At 43.5% G+C, this 27,962-nt stretch overlaps 1 protein-coding gene across 7 annotated transcripts in view; it reads right to left on the bottom strand.

Moving 5' to 3' along the window:
• The window catches only part of Kif16b (kinesin family member 16B), a 284,103-nt gene that overhangs the window by 214,127 nt on the left and 42,014 nt on the right, over nucleotides 1-27,962 (bottom strand). For all 7 annotated transcript variants that reach the window (XM_060383153.1, XM_060383155.1, XM_060383154.1 and 4 more), the window contains 7 exons: nucleotides 27,257-27,366; nucleotides 23,847-23,989; nucleotides 22,301-22,469; nucleotides 22,002-22,133; nucleotides 20,741-20,916; nucleotides 14,667-14,732; nucleotides 12,134-12,193 (listed from right to left, as the gene is read on the bottom strand). In XM_060383153.1, the coding sequence (XP_060239136.1) occupies nucleotides 12,134-12,193; nucleotides 14,667-14,732; nucleotides 20,741-20,916; nucleotides 22,002-22,133; nucleotides 22,301-22,469; nucleotides 23,847-23,989; nucleotides 27,257-27,366 (856 nt within the window). The remainder of the gene's footprint in view (nucleotides 1-12,133; nucleotides 12,194-14,666; nucleotides 14,733-20,740; nucleotides 20,917-22,001; nucleotides 22,134-22,300; nucleotides 22,470-23,846; nucleotides 23,990-27,256; nucleotides 27,367-27,962) is intronic.

Here is a 27,962-nt window from a genome sequence, read left to right as displayed (position 1 = left end):
GAGTAAAGCTAACTTTGTAAGAAGGTTCTATGAATAAACTGTCATCCTTCACTTCAAATGGCGTCACCCAGTAACACCTAGTGACAGCATGAATGCAACCGGAGGAGTCAACGCCCAGGCAGGAAACAGTGTGGGAGAAATGAGAGAGGTGCTCTTAGCCAGCCACCTGCCATGTGTGTTAGGAGCCCAGTTCGAAATGGTGCAAGGCTCAGGGCACTTGTTAAAAAAAAAAAAAATTACTTTTTTAAAGCATTACACCTAAAACTTCTCCTTTCATACATGTGCAATAGGGCTGAGAAAACTGTCTTTTGAAAAGATCCTTACAAGCTCACCAGCCAGACAACCTAGCCCTCTTGAGCAGTTCAAGGCCAGTGAGAGACCATGTCTCAGAAAAATAGGATAGTTCCTGAGCAATGACACCAAGGTCAACCTTTCACCTACACACACAGAGATAGTGAGGGAAAGACACACACACACACCACATCCATGTACCTGCACTCACATGTACCTTCACATAGACAGACATACATACACACACAAACACCTGAGGGTTGTGGAGAATATGCCCAAGAGATTCTGGATAGAAACCACTTCTATGTGGAAAATCAACTTCTCATGAGGTGAAGAATAACTTGTATATATATTATTTAGTATGATAAAATAGGCTTATCAAATTAAAAAAGTGTTACAGGCAGTTGTGTAACATAGCATTAGTCAAATCTGTTACCTATATCTGTAAAATATCATTTTTACTTTAATGTAAAAATAAGAAAGGCTTAATATAAAGCCTGTTAGCTATCAATGGTGACCATATTCAGTACTGTTTCAGGTGTCCAAATTCAAGGAAGTCAGAACCATTTGGAATTCAGTGTCTTATCTTTATGACAGACAACTTTCTCAGGAAGCTGCTTTTACCTGACAAAGCAGATGCCATAAAGTATAGACTAATACAGCAAGGATTTGAAACACCTCCATTTCTGCAAGGAGCAGAGTATCCTGACAATGAAGATCTGCATGCAACATAGGTCCACATTTCCTTTTCAGTATAAGCCCACTTGCTAATTCTACTTCTTACAGACACATGCTGCTTAAAACCATGGCTTTAGCAAAGAGACGTGGGAGCTCCTCTGTCTGAGTAAACCAAACCTGCTGCTCTCCTTACACAGCACAGAAGCAGAACCAACCAGGGTACTCAGAGAACGCAATCTCTTAAAGCCCGCTGCTGCCACGCAAACACAGGGATGCCAAATTGCCTCACATAGTAACTATCACCAAGTAGGACAGATGAACCACTATAAACCAAGTGAGTCAACTGTAACTTCAGTGTGAAAGTCTAGAGGAGGGATAGGCAACTAACTCAGACAGGAGAATGCTTGTCTAGTAGGCCTGAGGCCCTGGGTTCTAACCCCAGCACTACATAAACCAGTGCATGCCTGTAATTCCGGCACTTATGAGGCAAACAAAGAACATAAAAGTTCTGGGTGATCCTACAAGGAAAATTGAGGTCAGTCTTGGTTGAATCTCTGTCTCAAAATAAGAGAAAAGAAAAGAATAAAAGGGGATATAAACAGGCAGGCAGGAAAATAGAAGCTTCAATTTCAAGGTCATCATCAATCTTCAAAAGGAAGCCATGCTTATCCACTTGGGCTTTCCTGTGCACCTTATCCCAGTCCTAACATGGGGATGGAGAGGCTCTCCCATTACCTGCAGAAGGCTCACACCACACCACTGGTGCTCAGGGGACCGTTTCTGGGGACTCCCTAAGGGAACATGAAATTCCTTCATAAAGGAAGGACTCAAAATGTTTGATCCCAAGAAAGAGAAGAATGTGTCAATGACCTCACACCTGTTTGCCTTGGGTACGCTTTCTATTTTACATTACGCTTGATGCCTAGCTTCTGTGTCTGTGGAGAGAACACGGAGCGTGTCTCCAGGGTTCCCCTCGTTTGGATACAGTAAACCGCTTCCCCGCACCCTAGTCCCTAAGATGGGCTCAACTCATCCCCAATTAGGCTGGGCCACTTCTACTCATGGTGCTTGATACAGATAACCACAGTATGGAAAGTCAGACACACTCTCCCTGAGCACAGAAAATGACTAAGAAGCCCTCCAGTCACTGAAAAGCTCGGCTTCTGTGGGGTATCGGAAGCTCAAACTTGAATTCAGATGGTAGGGTGACTAGACATAAAACTGCAGCTGCCAACCTTGCCTCTGCCATTCTCAGGGCAGCCAGTAACACTAGGCCTGAGGGTAAAGTACCCCCCCCCAACACACAGAATCAATAAGAGTCCCAGACAACCAGAGCCCTGATGGAACCACTCATACAGCCCTCCCTGTCACTTTTTTTTTTCTTGTGAGCTTCTTTACACTCTGCTCTATTTAAAGCTGCTTGGAACTGGGTTTTCAATTATTTCAAGCGAATAAACACAGAAAACACTACCTAAGATAAAACGTCTTATTTCATGCTGCATCTGCACCAAGCTATGTAGGGTTTCTTTTTAATTTTTTTTAAATTCTTTATTAATTACACTTTATTCACTTTCTTTTTAATTTATTTACTTTTATGTGTATTCATATTTTGCTTGCACGAGGGAGGGATCCAGTGTACTGGAACTAGAGTCACAGACAGTTGTGAGCTACGATGTGGGTGCTAAGAGTTGAAACTGGATCCCCTGGAAGGACAGGCAGCATCACTAACCACTGAGCCATCTCCCCAGCCCCAAGCTATATATGCTTTGATGTGCCCAGTTAGGAAGACGTATTATTGGCAGCCTAGTTGTACATCAATATGAATTCACTAAAGGGATCCACTGACCTGGATTATATAACCCCAATGGGGACTGTGCCTTCTCAGCATTTTACCCATGCAGAGTCAGCTCATGTGACAGGAACCACCACTACCTGCATCTTACCATGACAGTTTGGGAAACAACAGGGTCAATGCAGCCAAGATCAACAAAAAAGTAAGTGGCAGGCAGGGTGAAGGTCATCAGTCTAGGAAGAAAAAGAACCTTCTCCTTCCTTCCCAGGTCCAGTGTGACTTCACTGCCACCAGCCTGCTTCCAACCAACTGCTCTCAGAAATCAGCTCAGACACGTTAAATGGGAGCTGGGATGCCGGAACAATAAACTTATCTACCGTGAACTGCCTGTTCCTCGACATTCTTTGCCAACTAACGCATGGCCCCATGATTTAGTATCCAGTGAGTACAGGTGTACATAAAGCACACTTCCCTATGACCAGGCAATCTTCTCCTCCCTGACTGGAAATAAACATGCAGTATGAGCCCATCGGCACATAGGCCTCACTGCAAAAGATGAAGAGAAAATGCCCTGATGTATCCAAAATAATTTATCACACAGTACCAACACTTAACAAGGTGCATTTGACTTACTCTTGGCCTTTTGCTCCATAGATTTTATTCAAAAGCAAGAAGCATTGCACACCCAGAAAGCCTTTATTTGTGAGCAGCTCCTGGAAGGCAAGAGCCACCAACAAAAACATGGTCAGCCTGCCATTCTTACCACTAGATCTGTGTGCTTCCTCTGACCCTCCGAGTGTGCAGCAGTGTCGCCAACCACCTCCCCTATTAATTACCAAGTCCTGGCTGTAGAAAACAATGCCCTTGGTTTATTACTTTGCCTTTAATCTAAAAAAAAAAAAAAAGAACAACAACAACAACAAAAAAAAAAAACAGCTTCAATAGCAGAAGTTTAAAACAGTCTGACAGAAATTAACAGGCGGTCAATGAGAGGTTGAAAAATTAACAACTGCACACTGCAGAAGTGCAAAAGCCCTTCTCTAGCTTGCTTTAAGATCACAAAAGAGCCAATGGGACAAACTGTGTGAACACACTTTAAAAGGACAAAGTGCTTGGCCCATGGAGTACTGACAGTGACTTTTGCTCAGAGGCACAAGGTCATCTACCCTGTTGTGCGGAATAAGCAGACATATATTGTAATAAGCCTCTCTTAAGTCATCTTTACTACATGGTACTCAACCACCCTCCAGTCCTCACATCCCTCCTCCTTTCAATTCTCTTTACTATGAGCACCAGGGGCATACACGCAGTTTCAGGCCTGCCTGGGAAGGCAAGGAGACAAGGGTAACAGACTGGAGAACCACTGATGGGAGACTGGGGGTTGGGGACAAGAAATAAGCCTATCCTGTTCCTGTAGATTTAGGTAACCTGCTCACAGCTAACTTGTATGTCAGCCACATAAAAGCTTTAGACACTGACTGAGACACCAGCAAATGAGATGTCTGAACGTTCTTGTTGCTTGTAGCAATAAAGACCTAGCAAAACTCCTCAAGCTTGTCCTTAAGCATCTTAGAAATAAGAGAACAGAACCAAGCCCAGCAATGGTTCACTGAGAGTACCAGGACACTAGAACTCGTGGTAGAAACATAAGAAAATAACAGCTCCGGACCCTAGAGAGTTTCTAGTCTATCATGATTGAAAACATGCAAATAGCTACCGTGTACTATGATCAACTAGATGTCACTCCCTTGTAACTCCATTAACTCCTATAATTCACACCTCATTTATGAACCCATTCTTCCAAACAGTTTCTCCAGTAGTGTACTACAGTGCAGTAATGCAGACCCATAAAGCCACCTACCCACTCACTGTCCAGACCTGAGTAAGCCAAACAGAAACTGGGCTCGAGGGCTGTACAGGCTAGTGCATACATGCTCATAAAATGCTTTCTATATGTCAAGCACCTCCCAAAGATGGGGGTGGGGGGAAGAGGCAAAGAGAAAAGGCATGCACAAGCCTGTATAAAGTAACTGAACATAAACTATCCTTAAAACATTATATTGGAGCCAGAAAGTAAGACTTGCTGCTCTTACAGCCTGAGGCCCCAACCAGCATAGAGCTTGGGACCAGAACGATAATGCCTCATCAACAAATGCACTTAAGGCTGCATCCATCAGAAATCAAAGGATGAGACAAGGTAATGCAAGATGAAGGGAACTGTGCAAAGGAATATGCACAATCAGGAGGACTGCATCTCTAGATGCAATCCCTGTGAGAGCAAGGACTTGCTGCTTGGCTCTGAGGCTGTGTCCACTGCCTACAACCATGTCTAGAAGGCAGGATTTTCTCAGCAAATGGGTGCTCAATGAATAAATGAAGGAAGAAGAAATGAACAAATGAAAAAGATAAACTGAGGAAAGCTGAGGATCCATTATGAGGATGTTTTCAAAAATGAAGTTATTTAGCAGCATAGGCAGTAGTCAAGTTTATTAGACTATCAACTCACAAGAAATGTATCAAGATTTGAAATTAATTACCTGCACATGACCTGCACCAATAAGCAGGTACTGACTTGGGCCGACTATCTTTTCCAGTGAAAATCAAAGGAAGAAGAACTAACTGCATGGCTGAAATGGCCCCCAGGGCCAATCCTGAATAAATGTGGCAGATCACAGTACCATCTCCACGTAGCCCAATGAGCACATGATCAATATGGTTATGCCCTGTACCACAGCGCTTCATCCAGTGATCACACAGTGGTCTGTGCTGTAGACAGCTCAGTGTGTGCTATGAACCTGACACTAGGATGCCCTTGCCTGATAGTGTACCTCTCACAATGTGTTCCCTCCATTAGAAAAGGCATGATTGCTCTTTCTTTCAAATTGAAGGAACAAACTACAACTGACATGAGCCTGGCCATCATGAGCTTTAGTGTATGCCTGTCTTGGTTCTTCTGCATAGCAACAACATTGTGCCAATTGCATGGTGTTTGAAGTCATACATGAAACAGCTACTCAGACCCTTGATGAACTTTCTGGTCTGTCACATTACAAATTCCAGATGTTTTAATGTCTCAAGTTAGAGTTTTGGATCATGGAATAGCTTAAAACAACTCTTGATAGGGAAGCCTACATTCCATGGCTAAAAGTATTGTCTCAAAATGTAAGGAAGTTAATGGCCATAAATAAAATCTTATCCCAGATGAGCATTCTGGCTTATCTCAGAGAAGACATCACCAAAAAAGAAAAAGAAGAAAGAAGAAGAGAAAGGAGAAAGAAGAAGAAGAGGAGGAGGAGGAGGAGGAAAAGCCAGGTTCCGTGGCAGGCTCCGTGGCACACGCCTATAATCCCAGCACTCAAGGAAGCAAAGGTAGGCAGACTTCTGTGAGTTCGAGGCCAGCCCGGTCTACAAATTGAGTTCAGGACAGCCAAGGCTACACAGAGAAACCCTGTCTCAAAAAAGGGGGGAAAAGTGTCTTCCCCATGCTTTGATGTAGGTTTTCCAGAAAGCAGAAGATCTAGTGCCTTGGCCAGGAGAGCCAGAGAACTGCAGGAAACTCGTTTTGCAAACCTACCATGTCGCACACCTGCTGAGCGATGGCACACTTACTAGTGTGCTCTAAATCCATCCCCTCTCCAGGTCATGCAATGAAACTGCAGAAAGCCAGGGAAAAACTCTTTTATAGATTGCCATAATCTTGCAGAGACAAACAGCTCAGCTTATTCACTCTGGCATAAAACAGAAGTAGCATGCTTCTCTGTGGAATTTAAACTCAGAAAACCTCAAGTCAGGAAAAGCTTCTGTTTGCATTTTACTATTATATTCCCTGTTACTTAAGAAGCTATGAAAGAGTAAAGGCCCTCTCTGTCAATGTGCTCTCCATCCCAGCCATGAACTCCTGTTCCCCAAATACTTCCCCCAGAGAAAAACTATCAAGCCTCCAGCACAATTTAAAACTAAACTCTGTGCAATCTGATATCATCATCATGTGGGTTCAAATATGCCCCAGACACTACCTTCAGCCCAGCAAACAGCAACTGGGTATAAGATGCACAATAATTCCACATAATTAAAACCTGGAAAAAAAACTTTTATGCAATTAGTACACATTTCAAGGAAACTGCTGGTGTCGAGATCTGTATGAGAGCACCCTGCTGATTCTCTGACACAGTTGGAAGCCCCCCGAGGGGCAATGAAAATCCAAAATCCAGTCAGACACTGAAGTGATCAAAGACTATGTCTACAGCAAGAAAGGCATGCAATCTGTGGAACAGCAAGAAGGCCAGCTGAAGCTGGAGGAACTCAACCAGCAACAATACCTGGCTGTAAGTCCCTAGCTCCGGACACGCACAAAGGCCATGCTCTTTTCTGCCGTGACATCTGCCACACAGCTCCCAGCCCTGTGCTGTAGTCCTAACTGGACAGAAAAACAAACATGTGCAAAGCTGATGGAACAAAGAGCAACAAGAAGAGGGAGGCATGGGGCACTGGAATGGAGAAAGGATTCTCTAATTGCATTTTTAGAGGAAAGCTTGAAAAAAACGTCACCAGCCCTGAAACATCCAAGATGTGTGATGCACAGACCAGAAAGAGCAGCCAGTCCATGCACACCTCTGTGGTTACCAGTAGCTATGAAGGAGTTGCTAGAAAGCCACCAGGGATGGTGAACTCACCTACAGGCAACAGGAAGTGAGCACAAGATGACTGGCAGAGAGGAGGGAATGTTTCTGGAGGTGCGGTTGCCACGGAACCACAACCACCATGGACTAGTCCTTACTGGCAGAACATGGGGCCATGAAGAAGAAGGATCTGCCACTAGACATGCTTTTAATCTCCCACAGGCTCATGGGACCCTGGAAAGGGGCTTCCTGTGTGTGTGTGTGTGTGTGTGTGTGTGTGTGTGTGTGTGTGTGTGTGTGTGGAGGGGGGCAGCCCCCACAGTACAGGACAGAGCACAATGGATCCAAGGGCAAAGAATGCATGAATGTTCCATCTTTCCCCAGTATGGCAAATTTATGTCAGCTTTCAAATATAAAGGCACCAAGCCATCTCCTGGGCACCTGATTAAAATGCAGATCTAATACAGGAAACATGGAGTGGAGTGCAGCTTGAGGGCTCCCTTTCCTCGCCATCTCACAAATGTTGCTGTTGCTGCTGATCATGAACCACCCTTTGAACAGGCCAGGCTCTAACTGATCTGAGTTACAGATGGGCTGTAATGCAGAGACTCCAGCCACATTCCTCCCAAGAACAAAACTACAGAGCCATACAGGAGGCTTTCAAATAGGAGAAATGTGCAGTGGAAAGCACAAAGATGAGGCCCCCACAGCAGAAGCTGACGTTTCCCACCAGGTTCTCACATCTGTGTATATCAAGGCTATAATGGGAAAAACTGTGCGGTCCCAATGTTCACATCTGAGGCTCTAGGACTTAGTAACTCAGGAAATGACCGTATCTACAGACAAGATATTTAATTAGGTTAAAATTAATTAGCTGAGGTTATTAAGTTAAAGTGAGGCCATTAGGGTAGGTCTTAACCCAGTGTGACTGTTGTCCTAATGAGAAAAGGTGAAGAGGAGGCACAGAGGATGACCAGAGACATAGGCACCTAAGGAAGGGCCTTCTGAGGACACGGCAGAAGTGGTGTCTGTGTGCCAAGGGGAAAAGGCCAACCCTGCCAAATACTCATCTTGGAATTCCAGGTCCCAGGGAAAGAAAAACATAATGTTTAGACCATCCAGTCTGTGCTGTTTAGTTATGGCACTCTTGGCAGAATCCTGGAATGGCTTCGTGTTTGTTTCTTAATGCTAACTTAATCCCCTAAACTCTCGCTGCATGCGGCTCTGTGAGAAGCAAAGCCACAGTAGCTGGTTTACAGAATGAAACAGATACAGTCCTCAAACAGTTCCACTCTTAACCATCCTGAGTCAGTCAGCACAGAGACAGAAACATTACCTAACTCAGATGCTAATGAGCACTGTGTCAAATATAGACCCAAGTGCTGTAAAGTGCAGAGGAAAACAAAATCCATCCTAACCGAAAAGCTGGGGGTGGGACAGAGGACTTCAAATGGATTCTGACAGGGAACTGAGGAAGACAAGCACCCAATGACATGAAACCCAATTCCTTGTTGCACGTGGGACCAGCAGGCCATCCAGCAGGGTGCACACATTCCAGGGATCATGGGGCACACTCACAATAGGACAAGTGAAACTGAACTGAAGTCCCAAGCTTCTGGGGGAGAAAAAAAGGGAGTTTACCTTTTAAAAAATGAAGAAGAATAAAAATGAGAAGGTATATTAAGGCACAAGAAAGGGGATACAGAGCACAGCCATAGGACTGCCCCATATTGTCTGGCTAAGATTTAACTAAAGTAGCGTTTCTTAACCTGTGTGTTGTGACCTCATAGGAGTCACGTATCAGATATCCTGCATATTATATACGGACATTACAGTTCGTAACAATAGCAAAATTACAATTTCAACGTAGCAAGAAAACAAATCTGTGGGTGGGAGTCGCCACAGCGTGAGGAACTGTGGTAAAGGGCAGCAGCACAGGAAGGCTGAGAGCCACTGTTCTAAGAACACAAACACATGCACTATGATCCATTACTTGCAAAGTGAGTGTCAACATGCCATCATCTCTCACCCTGCTACCTTAACACAGGGAATCAGTTGGCATCAGCCACAGTTTCAAAGCTGAACACTAGAACACGCGGAAGTAAGTGTCATGACCAGTAAGAGAAGGAACTGAAGCCTGAGACCCAAGTTCTGAGTTACACAGACCACTGACAGCCCCGCCATCATGGCCATGGAGCTGCTAGATCTGCTTAATAAAAAAATAAAATTAAAAAAAAAAGTCATCATCTTTGACCAGAGCATGTAGTGGAGAGCCTGCAATCGTCCTTCGACTGCCAGGCGCCCAGACGGCGGATTTCACCATTCCCAAGCAAGGCAGGTTACAAGCTGGGTGTAAAGTGAAGGGAGGAAAGCTGTTCCTTGCTTCCCAGCATTCAAGAGTTCAGAATATGGTGAGACACAGAGAAGCTCAATGTTTAAGGAACCTGCACCCAGCCCAGACTGTAAGTGCTAATGCCTAGGGGAGAGAGCAGAAGCCTGTATTCCTGAAACCATCCCAGTGGTGTCTGTTGATAAATTAACCTGCAGGCTCACATCTGGAACAGGAAGGGAGCACAGCACTGAATGCCGGGGTGGCTTGACACACAGTGATCAGCTTTTGGAACACACTCTAGAAATGCAGGAGGGGGGTGTATAAACCACACAGATACATCTCTGAGTTAGAGTAAACGAGTCCCGTGGAGAATTTCCAAAACAAGCATTTGAGTAGCACTCTCTATTCCAGCCCACAGGCAGTGGTCTTCCAAAAGCAGATGAAGAGAAACTTAGAGCACCCCGTGAGGAAAGAGGATGAGCCAAGTCCTAAAGTACAAACAAGAAGGGGAGGATAGGAAACTGCCCACTGTTCTCAGAACCTTTGATAACATATTCTCTTTCTCATCTGAAAACTCATGAAAAATAAAGATAATTAGATGAATGTGAAATAGGATGAGAATCAGAGGAAGATTTGGCTTCAAAGTCCAGAATCACTTTAAGAGAAGGTAAAATATAAATAAAAATTTTTAGAGGTTTCACTGTTGTGATTTTGTAGAAAGGTCAGAAAATCCAGCATAAAACTAGAGGTAAGAGGTATCATTCCAAGTCAACCCCGAGTATGCAAGGACCTAGTGCATTTCCAAGTGCCAACACACACACACACGAAGTACAACAGGGAGAGACCACAGCAGCAGCAGCAGGAAATGATGCTCATGTCTTGCAACTTATTGCTGCTGTGCCTGGTCTGACCAGGCACCACTTCTAATAACTTTCAAAGTGTCCCTTGTTCTTTAAATGGGGCACATTTCAATTCTTTATCTTTGCAAAATTCCCAAGGAAAGTTACACCTTGTCATAAGAGGTCAATGACAAGAGAACAAATGCATACACCTCCTGGCAGTGCTTATTCTACCATGACTATTCTGAGATGTGAATCAAGCTCTGTTCAGCTTCAGGCACCACTATTTCACAGCAATGGCGGGCTGCGGTATAGTTCAGTGGTGGGGTATCTGCTTAGCACGTCTAAAACTCTGGGTTTACCCCAGAGCACTTCCACAATTTAATAAAAAAAAAAAAAGTGAATAAATAAATTACAAACAAAGGAAGCACAGCTGAAGCACAGTACCTCAAAATAGCGCATGTGCCTTTCTTCTTAGGAACATAGGGACCTTAATGCAAAAGCCCTCAGCTAACACTGTCATTTGCTGCAAAGAAAGTCCCCAGGCCCATCAACCCACTTCCACCTACATAGAGGCTGACGCCACCTCCACCTCAAGGGGGTCTTCATAACCCCGGAGTGGGGCAGGACACCTTGTCCACACAAATGTATGTGGACACAGAACCCTGCTGACCCTGGCTGGCTCTGTGAGACTGTTGTCAGATGAGGACTCAGTGGCTAACCCAGGACTTCACGTCCTCTGGACAAGCTGGTGAGCAAGGGTGCTGCTTCACACTTAGCGATTCATCTTCATATGTTGCTGCCACACTTAGCCGGGCCCTATCGAGCTCGAGCAGCCAACACCACGTGGAGCCATGTTTTTATCCTTAGACCTCGAAAACCAACAGCCCCTGAGGGGCCTTCCCTTAGACCATCAAGCAGATGCCATCAAAGCACAAAGTTCACACTCAACTCCAAACAGTGCAGTAGGAGTCTTTTACCAATCAGCTGGGCCAAAATATAAACAAGGAAACTCCTATTTGTATCTGTAGCACAGAGCATGAAAAAGAGAAACCAAAGTTACAGATGCCCTTCATAGTGAGTATTGGCGAAAATGCGTATTGCCATCAACTAGCCACGGAGACATGGAGAAAGTGGATGGGACATCAGTAGTTTAGAAATTCCTGTAATCTAATCGTGTTATGCAAGTATATTCTATAGTGATGTAATGAAATCCATTTTTGTTCGTAATATAGTGCTTTTATGTTGACTTTAACAAAATTAGAAACAACGTGCATGTTCTGTGAAGAATACAATTTTAAATATACTAAGCTATAAATGGAGAAACTCCAACAAGTAAAAGTGCTTATGTGAAATATCCCAGTAACCTGTGCATGTCCCAGCTCCCATTTGTGATGGGCAATAGCCATCACCCAGGACCTCAAATACACCACAGGCCCACCTGGCCACAGGTCCCACTCAGCTTCACTGCTCTTACCTTAAGCAAAGCATGTAACAGCTATGTTTCAGATAAGAAAGAGAGTTACCTCCTTAAGCCAGCACAGAGACACAGTAAGACTAAGATGCTTTTCACAGCCCTTACTTTCAAAATATTCTGGGTTTCATTCCACTTGTTTGTCCATTCCTTGGTCAATTCTTGGACCTAGAAACAAAAACATAAATATATAATGATTTTATTAAAAATTAGCATAATTTTTATCTTAAAAGTTTCTAAATGTTTATACCCTATAAAAAGATGAACTATGTCTCTGTGTATGTGTATGTATCTGTGAGAATATATATACATATATATATATACACAGATATATATATGGCAACATCATATAAATATATAATATATATTTTTAATTTAGTTAGCTAGCTCTACTCCCTGAAGAACAATCACTAAATATAAACCAAACAGCTGGTCTCATCAAGAACCTACATTACAGCAAAGAAATAGACAGAAATGTGTCAAATTATAGCTTTATGACCTCTTCTCCATCACGAACTTAGAGAAGTTGCTTCTTGGGATTATTAACCACTTACAACTCCAAGGATGACAAGAGCACATTAAGAGTGTTTCTTTTTCCTGGCCATACTTTAAGAAATAGTCATTTACTTTCCTTTCTACTTGGACGTGGTGATTAAATCACCTTGGATGCTGCAATTTTCTTTTAGGAGATAATTTGCTTTTGTAGCTAATTAATGGGGTTTATAAATCTCATTCTACCTTTGGGTACAGGAAGAAAAAAAGATGCTTCTTTACTTGATTCTTTCAGACACAGCAAAATTCTATTGGTAAAAATCAGTTTCTTTTCAATGGGCTGTAACTCAGAGAAAGCAAGGGTCCCAGAGTTGAGTTCAGCAGAGTTGGTGAGTGCTTCTCAAAGTAACCAAGTTTTCATCTAGTTCCAGAAAATCATCACCAGATGATCCTGGTGATTAATTCACTGACATGCAAAAAAGGGATACCTGAATCAAGAGGCCAGGAAAAACTGGAATGAAAAATATGCTGTGTGGAAAAGAAGGCAGGTGGAAATAAAGGAGTGAGTGAGTGGGTGTGTATGTTGTGAGCGTGTGTGTGTGTGTGTGTGTGTGTGTGTTTCTTTGTCTCTTTAGGTTTCTGGGTTGTTAGGTTGGTTGGTTTGGTTTGGTTCGGTTCGGTTCGGTTTGGTTTGGTTTGGTTTTTGACTGTTTTCTAAAGAGAAAAGGGGTGTGAGGTTGGCTGGGTGGTAATCTACAGAGGATCTGGTAGGAAAAAGCATGATCAGGATATCTTGTATGAAAATATTTTTTCAATACAAAAGTCATTATCCATCCTTGTCAAATATAAGCAAATAGTCTGAGCCTTTATAAAGTTCTAAGTATGCCTTGGATTTATCATTGTGTTTGATTCAAATAATCTTTATTAAAAACATTAACAAAATCCAAGTACACGTTCCACCTCTACAGTGTGACTGAATAATAAAACAGGTGGCAATTAGCAAGGTCAGTAAAAACTAGGAAAACACTTAAAGAACATTATGAGTAAGATGGGCAGGCATCTCAATCGCAGCATGAAGCACACACCCTAATTAAGATGTTTATTGGTTTCTATTAACTTACTGATTATTCCTGAAACCTGAAACTGAAAAACAACCACACCCAGGCATTCTGCTGCACTTAGCATCTGAAGCACGAAAATATAAAATTTCATGAGAAAAATGACAACTAAGAAATGGATGTCTTCACTGACACTATCATCAGATATTAACAAAGCAACACAATTTTTCTAGCAATTATGAACAAGTTCTAACTACAACTCAACCGGAGTCTCCACACTGGGAGTCTTGAGTTTTTACCATCAGACCATCTGTTTTCCTCCAGGGTTGTTTTAATCCTTCAGCACACAAAAGGGGTGGGGGGCTCCTAAATGACCCGCATTGTGTTTCTCTTTTCTCAGAGGGCATTTAAAAAATAATAACATGATAGAACCCACTCAGTCATGAAGCTTATTCTTAACAATGCAGACCTCGACACCAGCCCTCTGTCACCTCTCTTATGGCACGCACCCTCAGTTCCAGTCCTCACTTGTGTTTACTTCCTGCCTCTTAATTGGGCCCTCCCAGAGAACCTGCTGTCCAGAGGCTGAGCATTAAGTTGTGAGGAGCTGAGGTCTGGTGAACATCGCCTGGAGCCCCTCGTCTAGGACTCTGCGTGCTCTGCTGGGAGGGAGGCCCACTCTCTGTCTGCAAGCCTGCCTGCGACCCCAACTGTAGCAAATCTTTATGTGCCCTTCAAATTCTGTCTACCAACATGTGAGCATGCAATATGTGAAGAGCTAAGCACAACGCGGCTTGAAGAACCATCATGGATCATCGAGGGCCACGTGTGGTGCTGTACGCAGTAAATGTAGCACTCAGAAGGCTGACAGAAACACCATCAATTCAACACTACACAGTGTCTCAAACAGGACAGCCAGACTGTGGCCCTGGGGTTGGGGCTAGAGATCAGTGTAATGAAGACAATGAGTCCCAACCAGTGGGAAAGCACACATGGCCTACCCGGTGGTCAGAGCTCAGTGACAGTCTCAACTTGTAACAAACATGGACTTAGGTTGACATTATAATACAATAACTCAAGCCATCACTTACCCTTGCTTCATTCTGGTGAAGTTTTTCCTCCATACTTAATGCTGTAGGGGAGTCCAAGAGGGCAATCTACAATTTTAATCCCCAAGACATCAGCAGTTAATAAACAGAACTGATGGGTGTAAAGAATTTCCCCAAACTACCAAAAGTTTCACAAAAAAAATGGTTATAAAAATAATTTCTCACATGTCCTACAGTACTGTTTATCATTACGCCTCTGATCTATAGAATACATACACTATCATAGCAAAACATTCAGTCTGAAACCTACATGTACAATACAAATGCCATACTTAACAGCAGCATTCCACCAGAGTCAAACACATCTCAGTTCCTACAGTTTTAAGAATTCATTTGTCTGATGCACACAAAGAGCAAAGTTCAAGTCTTGCTTAATAGTTCATTCACATACACAAACAAAATTCACTTGCTTTCTGATGGCCTCCAGTATATGGCCTGGCTAAAATCTATGTTCATTTCCTTATGCATGCTGCAGAGGGAAGAATTCTGAAGTGATAAACACAGAAATCAGGGGAGACTCTAGGACAAGTGCACAGCCTGGGGTTTCAGTACCATGTCTACTAACCAATCCTGGATCTGAGTGGCAGGAGCATAAATGCCCTATTGTGTGTGCTGTTCTTACTGCCTGAGATGTCCCAGGAACAATCGGGGAGAGTCCAGCACCCAGGCAAGAAATCTTTCTTAATTTAATGGAACCATATTTATGTTGGGTTATTGTAAGTGAAAATGGCATAAGCCAATTATCCTAATTATTTCCTCTTTAAGACAATTATTTAGAATTGTCTTAAAAAATATTTGGAATATTTGGTTAAACCCCTTTTGTTTTCTTTTTAAAGATTCTACTTCCATGGGTACCCTCTAGTTGCTGTTGGTGCTTTCCTGGCTGATATAAAGGTAGGTTGTTCTGATCGTCTATTTCACCAGAAATGCTACAGTTACTATTGTTCCAACTGCCTACAGTATATACATGGCCAAAACAACAGAAGAAGTTCCCTGGGGGAGGCTTCCTTAGTCATCCTGTGATTCTTCTCACAGCAGCAGCAGCACTCATTTCTATCTGCCTTTCTTCAGCCTTCTTGGGTCCAGCTGAATACTCGGTCAGCAGGATGGCTGTGGGCCGCACTGGGACTGTGACCAACAGTCTGTGGGGCAGAGTGTGACCAACAGTCTGTGGGGCAGAGTGTGACCAACAGTCTGTGGGGCAGAGTGTGACCAGCAGTCTGTGGGGCAGAGTGTGACCAGCAGTCTGTGGGGCAGAGTGTGACCAGCAGTCTGTGGGGCAGAGTGTGACCAGCAGTCTGTGGGGCAGAGTGTGACCAGCAGTCTGTGGGGCAGAGCCTGGGGGTCTCTAGCGTACTCCTTCAGCTCGCCACGTAAGGGTGGAGAGTCACAGAGGCCCACAATCAGCCCACCATGGTTCTGAAACCCGCAGGCCACAGCAGCCAAAGTCCAGCCAACACCCAGGGGCACACCTCCCAGAAGCTTTGTGAGGGGCATGCCCCCTTCCAGGAGTCCCTTGCCTCCAGGGACCCAAAGGTATAGCTTCTCAGGAGCCATCTTAAGCTTATAGACCGTCCATCTTAACATGGATAAAAGTCATGAATTGGAAGATTATTTTATCATTGTAAATGCTGCCTGGTTACACAGCTGGCATCCGACTTTTATCCAGTTTACAGATATGAAAGCTAAAGTAAAGTCTGCCCCTTGACAAGATGCTGTATAGTACCAACAGTATTCATTGTCTTGGACATTTTTCACATGTTCTGGAAGCAATCTGAAACAATTTTTCTACAACTTGTGCTCACATTATTTCTTCCCTTTCCTATTGAGTTGTGGTGCTTTTATGTACAGCTGTTCTTTCCATCACAAGGAAAGAAGTGCAAGGCTGCCTAAGCCACAGCCTCCTTCCTAGTCTGAACTGTGCTGATTGCAGCAAAGGCTTGTGGTGTTCTGTGCACCTTCCCCACCCCCTCAATTCTGCCAGCCTCACCATCTCAGAATGAGAGCATTCTGTTAAAAAGAAAAAGAAAAGCATACTTTCTTCTGGGAAACCAAATTTGATTCCCAGTGCCTATATCAGGAGGCTCATGGCTGCCTGTAACTGCAGCTTTAGGGGTCTTTTTCAGGATCTGTGCTCACTTGCACATACCAACACACATATATGTGGTTAAAAATAATAAAAGTAAACATTGAAATCGTTTTAAGAAGCCCCAACTCTGGGGGCTGGGGGCTGGAGAGATGGCTCAGAGGTTAAGAACACTCGCTGTTCTTCCAAAGGTCCTGAGTTCAATTCCCAGCAACCATCTCCACGCGGGAAGCCTGGGTTCGATTCCCGGCCCATGCACCAATGTTAGGAAATACACGAAATGTGAGGGTTACACGCGGGTTCACAGATCACACCACGAGATCGGTTCCACGTGGGAGGTTTGTTAGGGGAAGGGGGTTACAGAGAGGGAGACAGAGAGACAGAGCCAGAGAGAGACAGAGAGAGGGACAGAGCCAGAGAGAGAAAGGGGAGGGCCCCAGTTCTCTTATAGGGTGACCCAGGGACATGCTCAGGTAGCTTACGTGTCTTCACAACTGCCTGATAACCGGTCTATCAAGTCCCTTGGGGCTGGCCATAGAAGTGCCTGCTTACTGATCCCAACACATTCTCTACAACAAATGCATGGGGCTCTGTCTCCCCTACTTCTGACTGCTCTATGTTTTCCTTCATGAAAGTTGATGTCCTGTCTGATTTTAGTTGAGAACTGCTCTGTATGTTACGACCAAGCAACTTTTCTTGAGTTAAATGCATGGCTCTGTCTGCATCACTCTCCTCCTCCGTGAGCTAACTGAGAGGACTCCACCTATTCCTACAAGCACCGTGTCTACTCTGTGCCCTAGTCTCAAACACAGCACTCTTAAAGCCTCTGCAAAGTTGTTCTACTGGTTACACTCTAACTACAAAAACAGGAGTCCATTATACCTCTGTCTTTTTGCCCCATTGTCTTCTTTGCTGCTTAACTCTCATTTTTCATTTCATTTTTATTTCTTTAATTTACTTTTTCTGGATATATTTGTGAAAGATTAGGGAATTGAAACAGTTTCTTTCTATAAAGTTAAAAGTGAAAATATTTGTAAATACAACAAAGTGCTTGATAAAACAATGTACCCAGAGGCCAACTTCATTAATCACGTAAGAAGTGCAGAATAGAACTACTTTGTGATACAAGTTCCTTGAAAGGATGGGAGGGTGAGTCCTGACGAGAGCACTTTGAGCAGCGCCCACGAAGTTGGTGAAGCTCTGTTCTCACGATTGAAACAGGCAGATGAGCAGCAACTACATTTACATGATGCGATTTTTCTGTACTTACATTACTCTCCTGTAAAAACTCTCTGTAAGAAGTGACATATACATACATATATTTTCATATAATGGGAAAGGTAGACACATATCAAAATCTGTTCTATCAAATTGTATTTTTGAAAGCGTGGCACATAATCTCCGCAACAGCAATATACAAACTTACTGAAAATAAGAACTGATTTTTATTTAGCCTTGCTTAAATAAACAATTCTAAACTTGGAACTTAAATTAATATTCTCAAAGAACTAAGAGAAGAGTAGAAGTAGAATATTGTAGAAGTAGAGTCATATTCCCAAAAAGATTTACTCAGAATTATTTTGGAGAGAGGCTGAATGGAGGATGGTGTGTGTACAGATGTGTATACAGGTATGTGGGGGTCTGTATGAGGTATGCGGGGGGGGTGTCGTGTGCAGACATGGATATGTGGAAGGTTGGAGGACAACTTTGGGTGGTAGTCCTCGGGTACCTTCCACCCTTGTTTGGAATCGTCTCTCCTAGGCCTGGAACTTGACAGTGTAAGCGAGGCTGGTCCACACAGTCCAGGGCTCTGTGTCTTACCATGGCGAGGGTCACAGACATTTAAGTCCTCATCTGGCATTACATAAGCATGTACCTCAACAACCGGGCTAGCTCTCCAGTCTCTTACTCAGAGTTTTTTGTTTGTTTGGTTTTTGTTTTTTTGAGACAGGGTTTCTCTGTATAGCCTTGGCTGTCCTGCACTTCCTTTGTAGACCAGGCTGGCCTCAAACTCACAGAGATCCACCTGCATCTGTCTTCCCGAGTGTTGGGATTACAGGCGCGTGCTACCTCACCCAGCCTCAGAAATGTTTTTTTATGAACATTTAAGAACATTTATTATACTAATTATCGCAAACTTAATTAAGTAGAGTATGCTGGTAATGTCTCAAAGATTTATAGTTTCATCAAATTCCTTATTTTGAATTTGATTCCCGCGTTCACCACAATGCATATATTAAAGTTATCAAAATATATCCTAAATACACTTTCCATCCTCACTTCCAAACGAGTAATAACATTACTCCCTTAGTTATAGCAATGGTGTTAGCTACTGACAGAAATAAGGGGATTAAAAACAACAAGTAAACACAACCACAAATAAGGCAAAAGTAAGCCAGGGCTGGTGAGAAGGCTCGGTGTACTGGGCAGTTTTAGGTCATCTTGATACAAGCTAAAGTCATCTCGGGAGGGAGCCTCAGTTGAGAAATGCCTCCATAAGATGGCGCAGTGGCCTGTAGGGTATTTTCTTAATTAGTGGTTGATGAAGGAGGGCCTAGCCCATTGTGGGTGGGGCCACCCCTGGGCTGATGGTCCTGGGTTCTATAAGAAAGCAGGCTGAGGGAACAAGGCAGTAAGCAACACCCTCCTTGGCTTCTGAGTTAGCTCCTGCCATAAGCTCCTGCCCTGTTTGGTTCCTGCCCTGACTCCTTCCATGGGTGCCATGGTATGTGCATACCCACTCCTCAACACCTTCTCTTAAAAGATCAAGTACAAGCAGCTGCATGTCGTATTTTTCAAATACTTTCCTTCACATATCAATCATTCATTTCAGAAGGCCTATTTTAGAAAAATAGTGTTTCCAAAACACAGATAACGGATTCCAACAGCAGCGTATAACAGAAGCAAGAATTGTGGTTCCTGATATCATATTCTGCTGACAACTCCCTTTCACCCGAGAAGCTGACATCACAAATGCAAGTGTGTACAGATCCAAGTGCCAGCAAGGAGTCCTGTTTGACTGCTGTCTGCCATCTTGTGGGAAAGGACCACCAGGCTCATTTTAGGACACAGGAAACTAAGGTTTCATCTTAACAGTATTTCCATAGTTCCAAACTATTATGGGCTATCAGGAGTGGGGAGTGCTGCATGCTCTTAATGGGGAAAGCACTGAGCACTTCCTGTTCACAGAAAGGGAGTCTTTTAGTGATGGACTAAAGATGTCCACATATGGCCTAAGAACACAGGAAGAACTAAATGTACCTCCATTTTTATTCTAACAGCCAGAGTTTAAAATGCTACCTCCGATTCTCTTTCAAGGGTCCTGTCTTCACAGTAGTGCCTATGCCATCTAGAGCTTCGTTCACATCAGTCCTCACAGAGCATAATTCTGCATGAGCATGCTCAGACTAGAAGAAACAAAAGGACACAGCTTCTTCCTTGAAATGCCAAAGATCCTGAAGCCAGGCCATTTCAGCAATCATGCAAAGCTCTGGAGCACAGCATCATGGCAGGCCATAGACATAACACTAGAGGCTCCACTGAGTCACCATAACCACATATGACCAAGCTAAAATGAGATCAACACTCAGAAAGGTGTTCAAACACATCTCCCCTCTGCTATAATACATTTGCAGTCATAAAATGCATGCATATTACTCTAAGCATCTGAACATCTTTTTACTAATGAAGATTATGCCACTAATCCTATTGCATGCTAAATTTCCATCCATAATTAATAACTATTAGACGGTTAATCATTTAAGGCTTAGTGGATGAAAACTTCCACCCAGAGTGCAGAAGGAATACGAAGGCTGATAGGAAGCTGATAGAGAGACTGGCTAACTCATCCTAAGCTTTACTTAGTACTTATTTACTCAAATCAATACCACAGGATAATTGTCTCATTAAGATCTAGAAATAGATGCCATTACTCAAAGAAAATTATCTATAAATCTCAGAAAAACTCAACCTGATTCCCTTGAGCGAGCAGGGTTTTCAGTCTGGCTATTTCAGCTCGCAGCTCACGGATGAGTTTGACGTTGGCATCCTCATTAATGGTAGGCTTGTTGATGATGTTTTTGGCTCTATTTGCATAGCGAAGGGTACTTAGGGTTTCTCCATAATTGACATCAGCAGGTGAAATGGCTGTGAAGAATAAATATGAAAAATAATTCATCTAGCACTCCATGTTTCATTTAATACAAAGTTGGTTTATAATTTAAAAGTCAGATCAACCCTGGGTCACAGGAAAGACTAAATATTCATTGCCACAGTAATGAATATTAAAAGATTACCTAAGCTTATAGCAAAGGGTGTTCACTATAGCACATTAAATGTCGTTGTGCTTTTCTCACATCTTTAATCGGCCACTTACACAACTTATAGATAGGGTATGGGGTACCCCACATTGGGAAGGGGTTTCTTAGTTGATAACATGAAATTTCAGGACTGCGCTTCTCTACTGTGCAGGAATTAAAATACTTTTACATTTCTGCTAAAACCCATCATCTTCAAAGCCCAGAGCCCAGCAAATTTTCAGTCCTTCTTTCTAGAGCTTTGGCTATCTACACTGCAGCCCACGGCCACTTCCTCCTGACCTCTAAGGCTGGGATGGACCAAGGTGTACTCCCTTAAAGTCAACAGTCAATGTGGGGCAAGGGCGGTAAAGAGGAGAGAGCAAGGCAAAGGAGAAAGAGACAGAGGAAAGGAAAGCTGAGAGGTAACAAGTCCTGAGTTCCCCCTATCAAATCTCCTGTTCTACAGTTTTCTCAATTCTAGTTCTTGTGTCTAATCAGTCAACTGTAAACATAAAAGTATATTACTATTCCCATTGTGTTAAACTCCTTGATTTTTCCTTTCAATTTTAAATTTTAAATTCTGCATCTCCCATTTTAAATGGGAAAAGGTTGGGTTATTATGGGGAGGGTTGTTTGTTTGTTTGTTGCTGTCTCTATAAAGGTTCTTCTCTTATGAGTGTGTAAGGTTCTAAGAATTCACTTTGTGTTTTAGGCAAAGAGAAGTTGAGCGTGTCTGCCTGCCAGTACAGCCTCCAAGATGCCCAAGTCTGCAGACTTGCAGACTGCAAACGATGGGTGATTTTCAAGACAGGAAGACACATGCATTTCTTTAAGAGAGAAAGATACTGCATCCTATGGAGACACTTTCAATGTAACCATTTACACTTAATTCCTGGGAAATGCTGATGCTTGGGAATATAACTAAATTCTTACTGGCAATCATGATGGTTTTAGAGTTTCCTCCAAGGCTGTCTTTCAACAGCCACGTCAAAACTGAATCCCTGTAAGGCACAAAAACTTGCTTCTTCTTCACAAGAGGGTTGGATGCATCCTGAGATAAATCAGCTGCAGGGAAGAAGAAAACAGGAGATAACTCAGAAGTCCCTGCATCCTCTAATTTAGCTCTGAAAGATGAACATGCTGCCTGGGTTTCAAGACAAACATCTAGCAAGCATGCTCTATGCTCACACAGTACCAAGGAAAAGGGGGGCAGGGGGTAGCTGCAAGCCTACCTAAGGCAGAAATGACATTTCCCAGAGTGACGAGGGACTTGTTTATATTGCCCCCTTCCTTGAGTCTGACCCCAGTGGCACCAGTGGCATCTGCACGCTCACTTCCAGCAAGATCGACGAGATGGATCTTGCTCACAGTTTCGCATGGCATTTCAGCGTCGAATTTTGCCTACAGAAAGACATGTGTATCACTGAAGAGGACAAAGTGTCCTGTGCTTTTCATGACCAAGCCCCGTCACTTTCCACTCTCAGTGGAGATATCGCAGGTAGATTTTTTCTGTTTATTTTATTTTTAGTTATCATAGTGATTATGAGAACATCCCAAATTAAACCCAATGCAACAGAACTCTACGATTGTGACTCTCATACTTTCTGAGGAATCAGTTCTTCTGTCAAGCCACTGTCACTCTTAATAACAGCCCGCACGACTAGAGACCAAACCAATATGAAACTATCCCCTGTGGGGAACTAGGAAAGAAAACTAAATGAGTAATTAGCTTCATTCTTCTGGAAGCTCCAGTATTCCAGGCACAAAGGCTCTTTAAAACATGACTAACAGTTATATAAGACATCACTGACATTGTTTAATAAGATACACTACATCTTAAAAGATGTGAAATACTAAAATGTAAATTCCCTTGCTTCTTAATCCTACCAGAACTTTTATTTCCAAAGATCTTTAACCTATGTTTTACATTTTGAACCAAATGCAACAAATAATAAATTTTGATGGACATATAAGCCTCTTAGAAACTATAGTCAGCTACATCTTAGTTATGCATCCATCAAAAGCTGAAAAGGCCAGTAAATCACTGTAATGTAAAGTGAGGCTCTAACTGATGATCAAGTAGGACATGGGGAATGCCCAGAGAGCTCTTCTGACTGGCCTTGGAGAGTCAATTCATTTCCCTCCCTCTGATCTTCAAGTTAGCAAAGGAATGCCTGGTTGTTTCTGGAGTGTTCAATGTCAATGTGGTCAGACAAGGCCAACTCCTAACACCTGCTCAAGCCAAAAAGACTCAAAACTATATATTCCTGTGTTCTGGCTTTGGTAACAAATTCTTCTCCTCAGCCACTCCCAGCCACCTTCAGGATGCTGTCTGCCACCTGACCACAATGGATTCTCACATTGCTGCCTCTAATGCTCACCGTCCTGAACTACTATTCTAATCACACTCACCACCACCGGGGCCCGTGGAGTGATAATGTACTGCACTGGTCCTCACCTTGGCCTCCAGCTGCACTGCCACAACATCCATTATCTCCCACTGTGCTTACAACAATGAAAACTTTTGCTTAATTAGGCACAGAGCAAGTTTTTCTTACTCCTAGAACAAGGTGGAAGCCTGCTACGTATTTCTTAAGGATGTACATCAGAACATTTAAATCACTGTGAACTGAGCGCACAGCACATGTTCAACTCTAATTAACAGGGAATCAACCTTTGCTCACTGCTGCTCCTCCTTCCACAGTGGCCAGGGCTCAGCTGGTGCTGATCAGCAAGGAATGGCCTGAGGGATGGAGCCTCTGCCCGTGCTGCCCTTACCTGAGTGAACTTGATGGTAAAGATGGCATGAGACCTGCTACTGACATCGTTCATCCCCGTCGCCGCCGTGGTACGGTTGATATTCCCTGCGTCCATAAGTTCTTCCACATCACCGTAGTTCTGCACTAAATGCTTAGACAAATCTGGAAGGAAAGGGAGATGGGGTGAAGAAATCCTCCTTTTCTGTAGGGAAGGAAATGAGGCACTTCCCTCTAAGAATCACACACAGAGTGGTGGTCTGTGCTGCAGCTGGGGGCGGGACAAGCTGTGTGGCCTCCACGGGCCTCAGCACCTAATCTAAATGCCTACCACACTGCATCACACAGAGTGCCTTGGCTAAAAGTCAGCTATTAACAGCCATCGCTTAGAAGCAGTCATGGCACAAGGAAGAATATAAAAGCCCCACGCTTAGGAAAAACCTCATATAAGCCCTACCCTCATGCAAAACCTAAAAACATGTTTCAACACTAAACTATTTTCACTGTCTCTTTTTTTTCTTGAAGGGTGAGGAGCTCACAGAGTTAAAAGCTTACAGGGCTCCTCCATTTTTCCCTAGAGCAAACTGTCCTTCCCTTCTGTCAGGCAAGCAGTGTGACCAGCCCCCAGCCCCTTCAGGAAACAATCCACACACTCGAAGGCAATCACATGCATATGAAGCCACCATTCCTTCCCTTCTGCGCACTTGGTAGCATTTTGGGTGGCACACACATGAGGCCCTTTGATCACAATCCCACACACCAGGATAAAATGACTTTTAAAGTAGCATATCACGAACACTGTTCCACATCCGGCTTTCCATTTAAGTACATAGTTAGGGTGACCTGGTATTTATTTTTAAGGCTGCGGAGAAATGACTATATCAAAACAACCAACAATTTAACTACAGAGCTTGTTTTTATTTTATTTTACTTCCAAATACAAGGGCTGTTAGAATAGTTTGTGCATAGTCTCTCAAATGTATGAGAACACGGCTATGAAATAACTTCTTGGAGGCAGAACTGCTAGATCAAAGGACGCTGGGACTGCTGACTCTGCAGAGCTCTCCTCCACAGAGGGCAGTTCCCAGCAGCAGTGAGGACGGGAGGCATGCTCACCCCCTTTCCCTCCCAGCACCCTCTCTCCCCACCCAGAGGGTGGAAGGGCTCTTTCTGCTTTTTTCTTATGATGAACAAGCTGGGCACTTTTCTCCGACTAGAGAGCCATCAGTAGCTCGGGGTGGTGATACAGCCCACTACCGTAGGGCACTTGCCTGGCACGCTCAAAGGAGACCCTGGGTCTGATTCCTAGCACTATGAGGAGAAAGGTATTTTTTTCCTCTAAGTCAAATTTTTAAAAAGACTTCCTTCTTCTAACATTGTGAAAAAAATAACCCATGGTTCCTTGTGATCATGTCAGTATTTCATATTTCACATGTAAATCCTTGACCTCTTTTTCAAATATTTTGATCTAAAAATTGAGTGATGACACTTTATTTTTTCTCATAATCTATAACCCATACTCCCCAATGTTTGAATAATCCATTGTTTATAAGGCTTACAAGTAGAGAGGTCAATATCCAGATGTTTTTACTTTGTTTAATTATTTTGTCTCTTCATATATCAGTTTTATATGCTTTAACATCTGCTATAACAATTAAAAGAAAAAGATAAAGGTCCATGTTAGACTGAAAGTAATAGGTATTCTATAACACCCCCCCACACACACACACACACACACACGCACACACACATAGCTGCACACCTTTCTCTGGGGAGATAGAGCACAAATGCAAAAGGGAATGTAAGAAAATAGAGATGGGATACTATTGGCACACTACTGACATCAAGATAAAACAAAAAAAAAAAAGGGAGCTAAGAGGTAAATGTTCAAACCTATGCCCAGTTCCATTCTTGACAGGAAGGACATACATTTCATGAACAATGCCATAAGAAAGCACATTTTCGTTAGCAACCCTACAGCCACATTCCCAGCAGTACAGGTCCCTTAAAGAGAGCAAAATCAACCTCCTCACAAGTGTGACCCGAAACCCAGTGGATTAGTTACTTCTCTTAAAGCTCTGGTAAAAATACCTGATAAAGCAACTGAATGTAGGAAAAGGTTTATTTTGGCTCACGGTTAAACGGGGACAGTCAAACACTGTGGAGAAGGTACATCGGAAGAACTAGGAAGTACTTAGCCACTAGCCACAGTGTGTCCATAATCAGGAAGCAGAAAGCCGTAAATGCTATGCTCAGCCTTCTTCAGTCTGGGGCCCCCGACCATGGAGTGGTGCTGCCCACAGTTAGGGTGAAGTTGTCCCATCTCTGCTAAAGTAATCTAGCAGCTCCTCACAGACATGCTCAGAGACTTCTTCTCACTGGTAATTCAAAGATCCCACGGAGGTGACAACAAGATGAACTATCACAGCCTATTTGTAAATACCATATCACATGCGACACCCTCCCACTGTGCCTCAGTTAGTGTGTGTATGTAGGGGGAAGGCCATGAGTAAGAGACTATAAATTAATGAATTTTCACAATCATGACTCAGGAGCCCCAAAGGACTCACATCACAATGTTGTAATTTAACACCATGAAGCTGCAGCCCAGAACTGGTCCCTAGATCCTTTGACCATAACTGCCCTTTACTGCATGGCCCTGACTTGCACAGCTGTTAAATGCATGGTGTAAGATATACAACTGAAAGCTGTATGCAGAGAGGCTCATTCTAACCTCTTGCAACTGTACTGAAGCCAGTCTAGACTGTATTTCTTCACATGGGGCAGCACGCATGCCAGGAGAGTACACACAAAGAAACCCTGCCCAATGATAAAAGTACTTGTAACTGGAAAGAGACCTCCACAGCACACTGATGTGACTCTCCAGCTTTTGCTTAGCCTGCACTACACTTGATAAAGTACTTTTCCTGATGTAGTTGAAATTCATTCACTGTCCACCAGACCCCTCCTCATACTGAGGAGGTGGGTGACCATCACGAGTTATCCTATCACAACAGAGATGCCAAGAACCAGTGGGAAATGCCTCTGGGAACCTTCTTACAAACAAGGTGTGGGGGACCACCTCCTTCCAGCCACCACCTGTGAGGGTCAGTGAACGTCTGCTAGGACATAGAAGCACCACTGAGGCACCAGCATTGCGGCGCAGGAGACGCTGAGAAAATACATTTCAGAGGGTTCTTAAAGCCAAAGGAAGTGATAGGTGAGCCTGACAGAATACCTAGTGACACCAAGTGAACTACAGACGTTTACAGTGAGCACCAGCGAGCGCAGCTCCCGTCACGCCGACTGTAATGATGCTCCGAAAGTAAACAACTTCTGAATTCTTACCATCACCACATTTTTGTGTTTTTTATCGCAATCCCAAGGGAGAACAGGGAATGAGCATATGAAGACAAGACAGCCCCTTCTTACCTTCAACATAAGGTCCTTCTTTGGGGTGCTCACGGACTCTCAAATTGAAGGTCTTCGATGACTTCCGCCTGAGCAGGTCTCTCACGCGTTCATTATAAATTTCTAAGTAGCTGAAAAGTTTACATAGATGAATTTTAGAAAGCATGTTTTTGAAGACATTGACAATAACAAGCACAGCAGCCACAGCAACAGCAGCCACACATCTGTGCTGTGCGCTTTACAGGAAGTACTTCACTGAACCCTTGCAACGGCCAAAGGACATGCATTATCCACTTTACAGATGCAGGAGAGGGCTGCTGTGCTTCAAGTAACTTGCCCAGAGTCACAGCCACTACGGGGACGAGTGGCTCTGAATGGCACAGGTCAACACAGCTCTGCTCAAGAGCCTTGAGGACCAGCTCCTGACACAGTGACAGAAAGGAAAAAGTGCTCTGTGCACCCAGCATGATGTGAAGGGCACACTGACAGGATCCTACTACAATGAGTAGTCACACATTCCTCAGTCAGGATAGTGAGCCTAACTGCATACGCTCATGAGAGTCAACGGCTCACTCCCTTTGAGATAAAATAGAATACTAAAGCTTCCCATCAAGCTATGCTTTTTCACACCCAAACTGTTCCCTCACAGTTTCCCTTTTATTCCTAACTAACACTGAGTTCTGGTAAGGAAGGGGCAGGCTCATTCCTCAACAATCAGCATCCTTCT

Source organism: Meriones unguiculatus, chromosome 4 (genome assembly GCF_030254825.1).
Source record: "Meriones unguiculatus strain TT.TT164.6M chromosome 4, Bangor_MerUng_6.1, whole genome shotgun sequence".
Taxonomy (NCBI): Eukaryota; Metazoa; Chordata; class Mammalia; order Rodentia; family Muridae; genus Meriones; species Meriones unguiculatus.
This window is presented reverse-complemented; position numbering and strand designations above follow the sequence as displayed.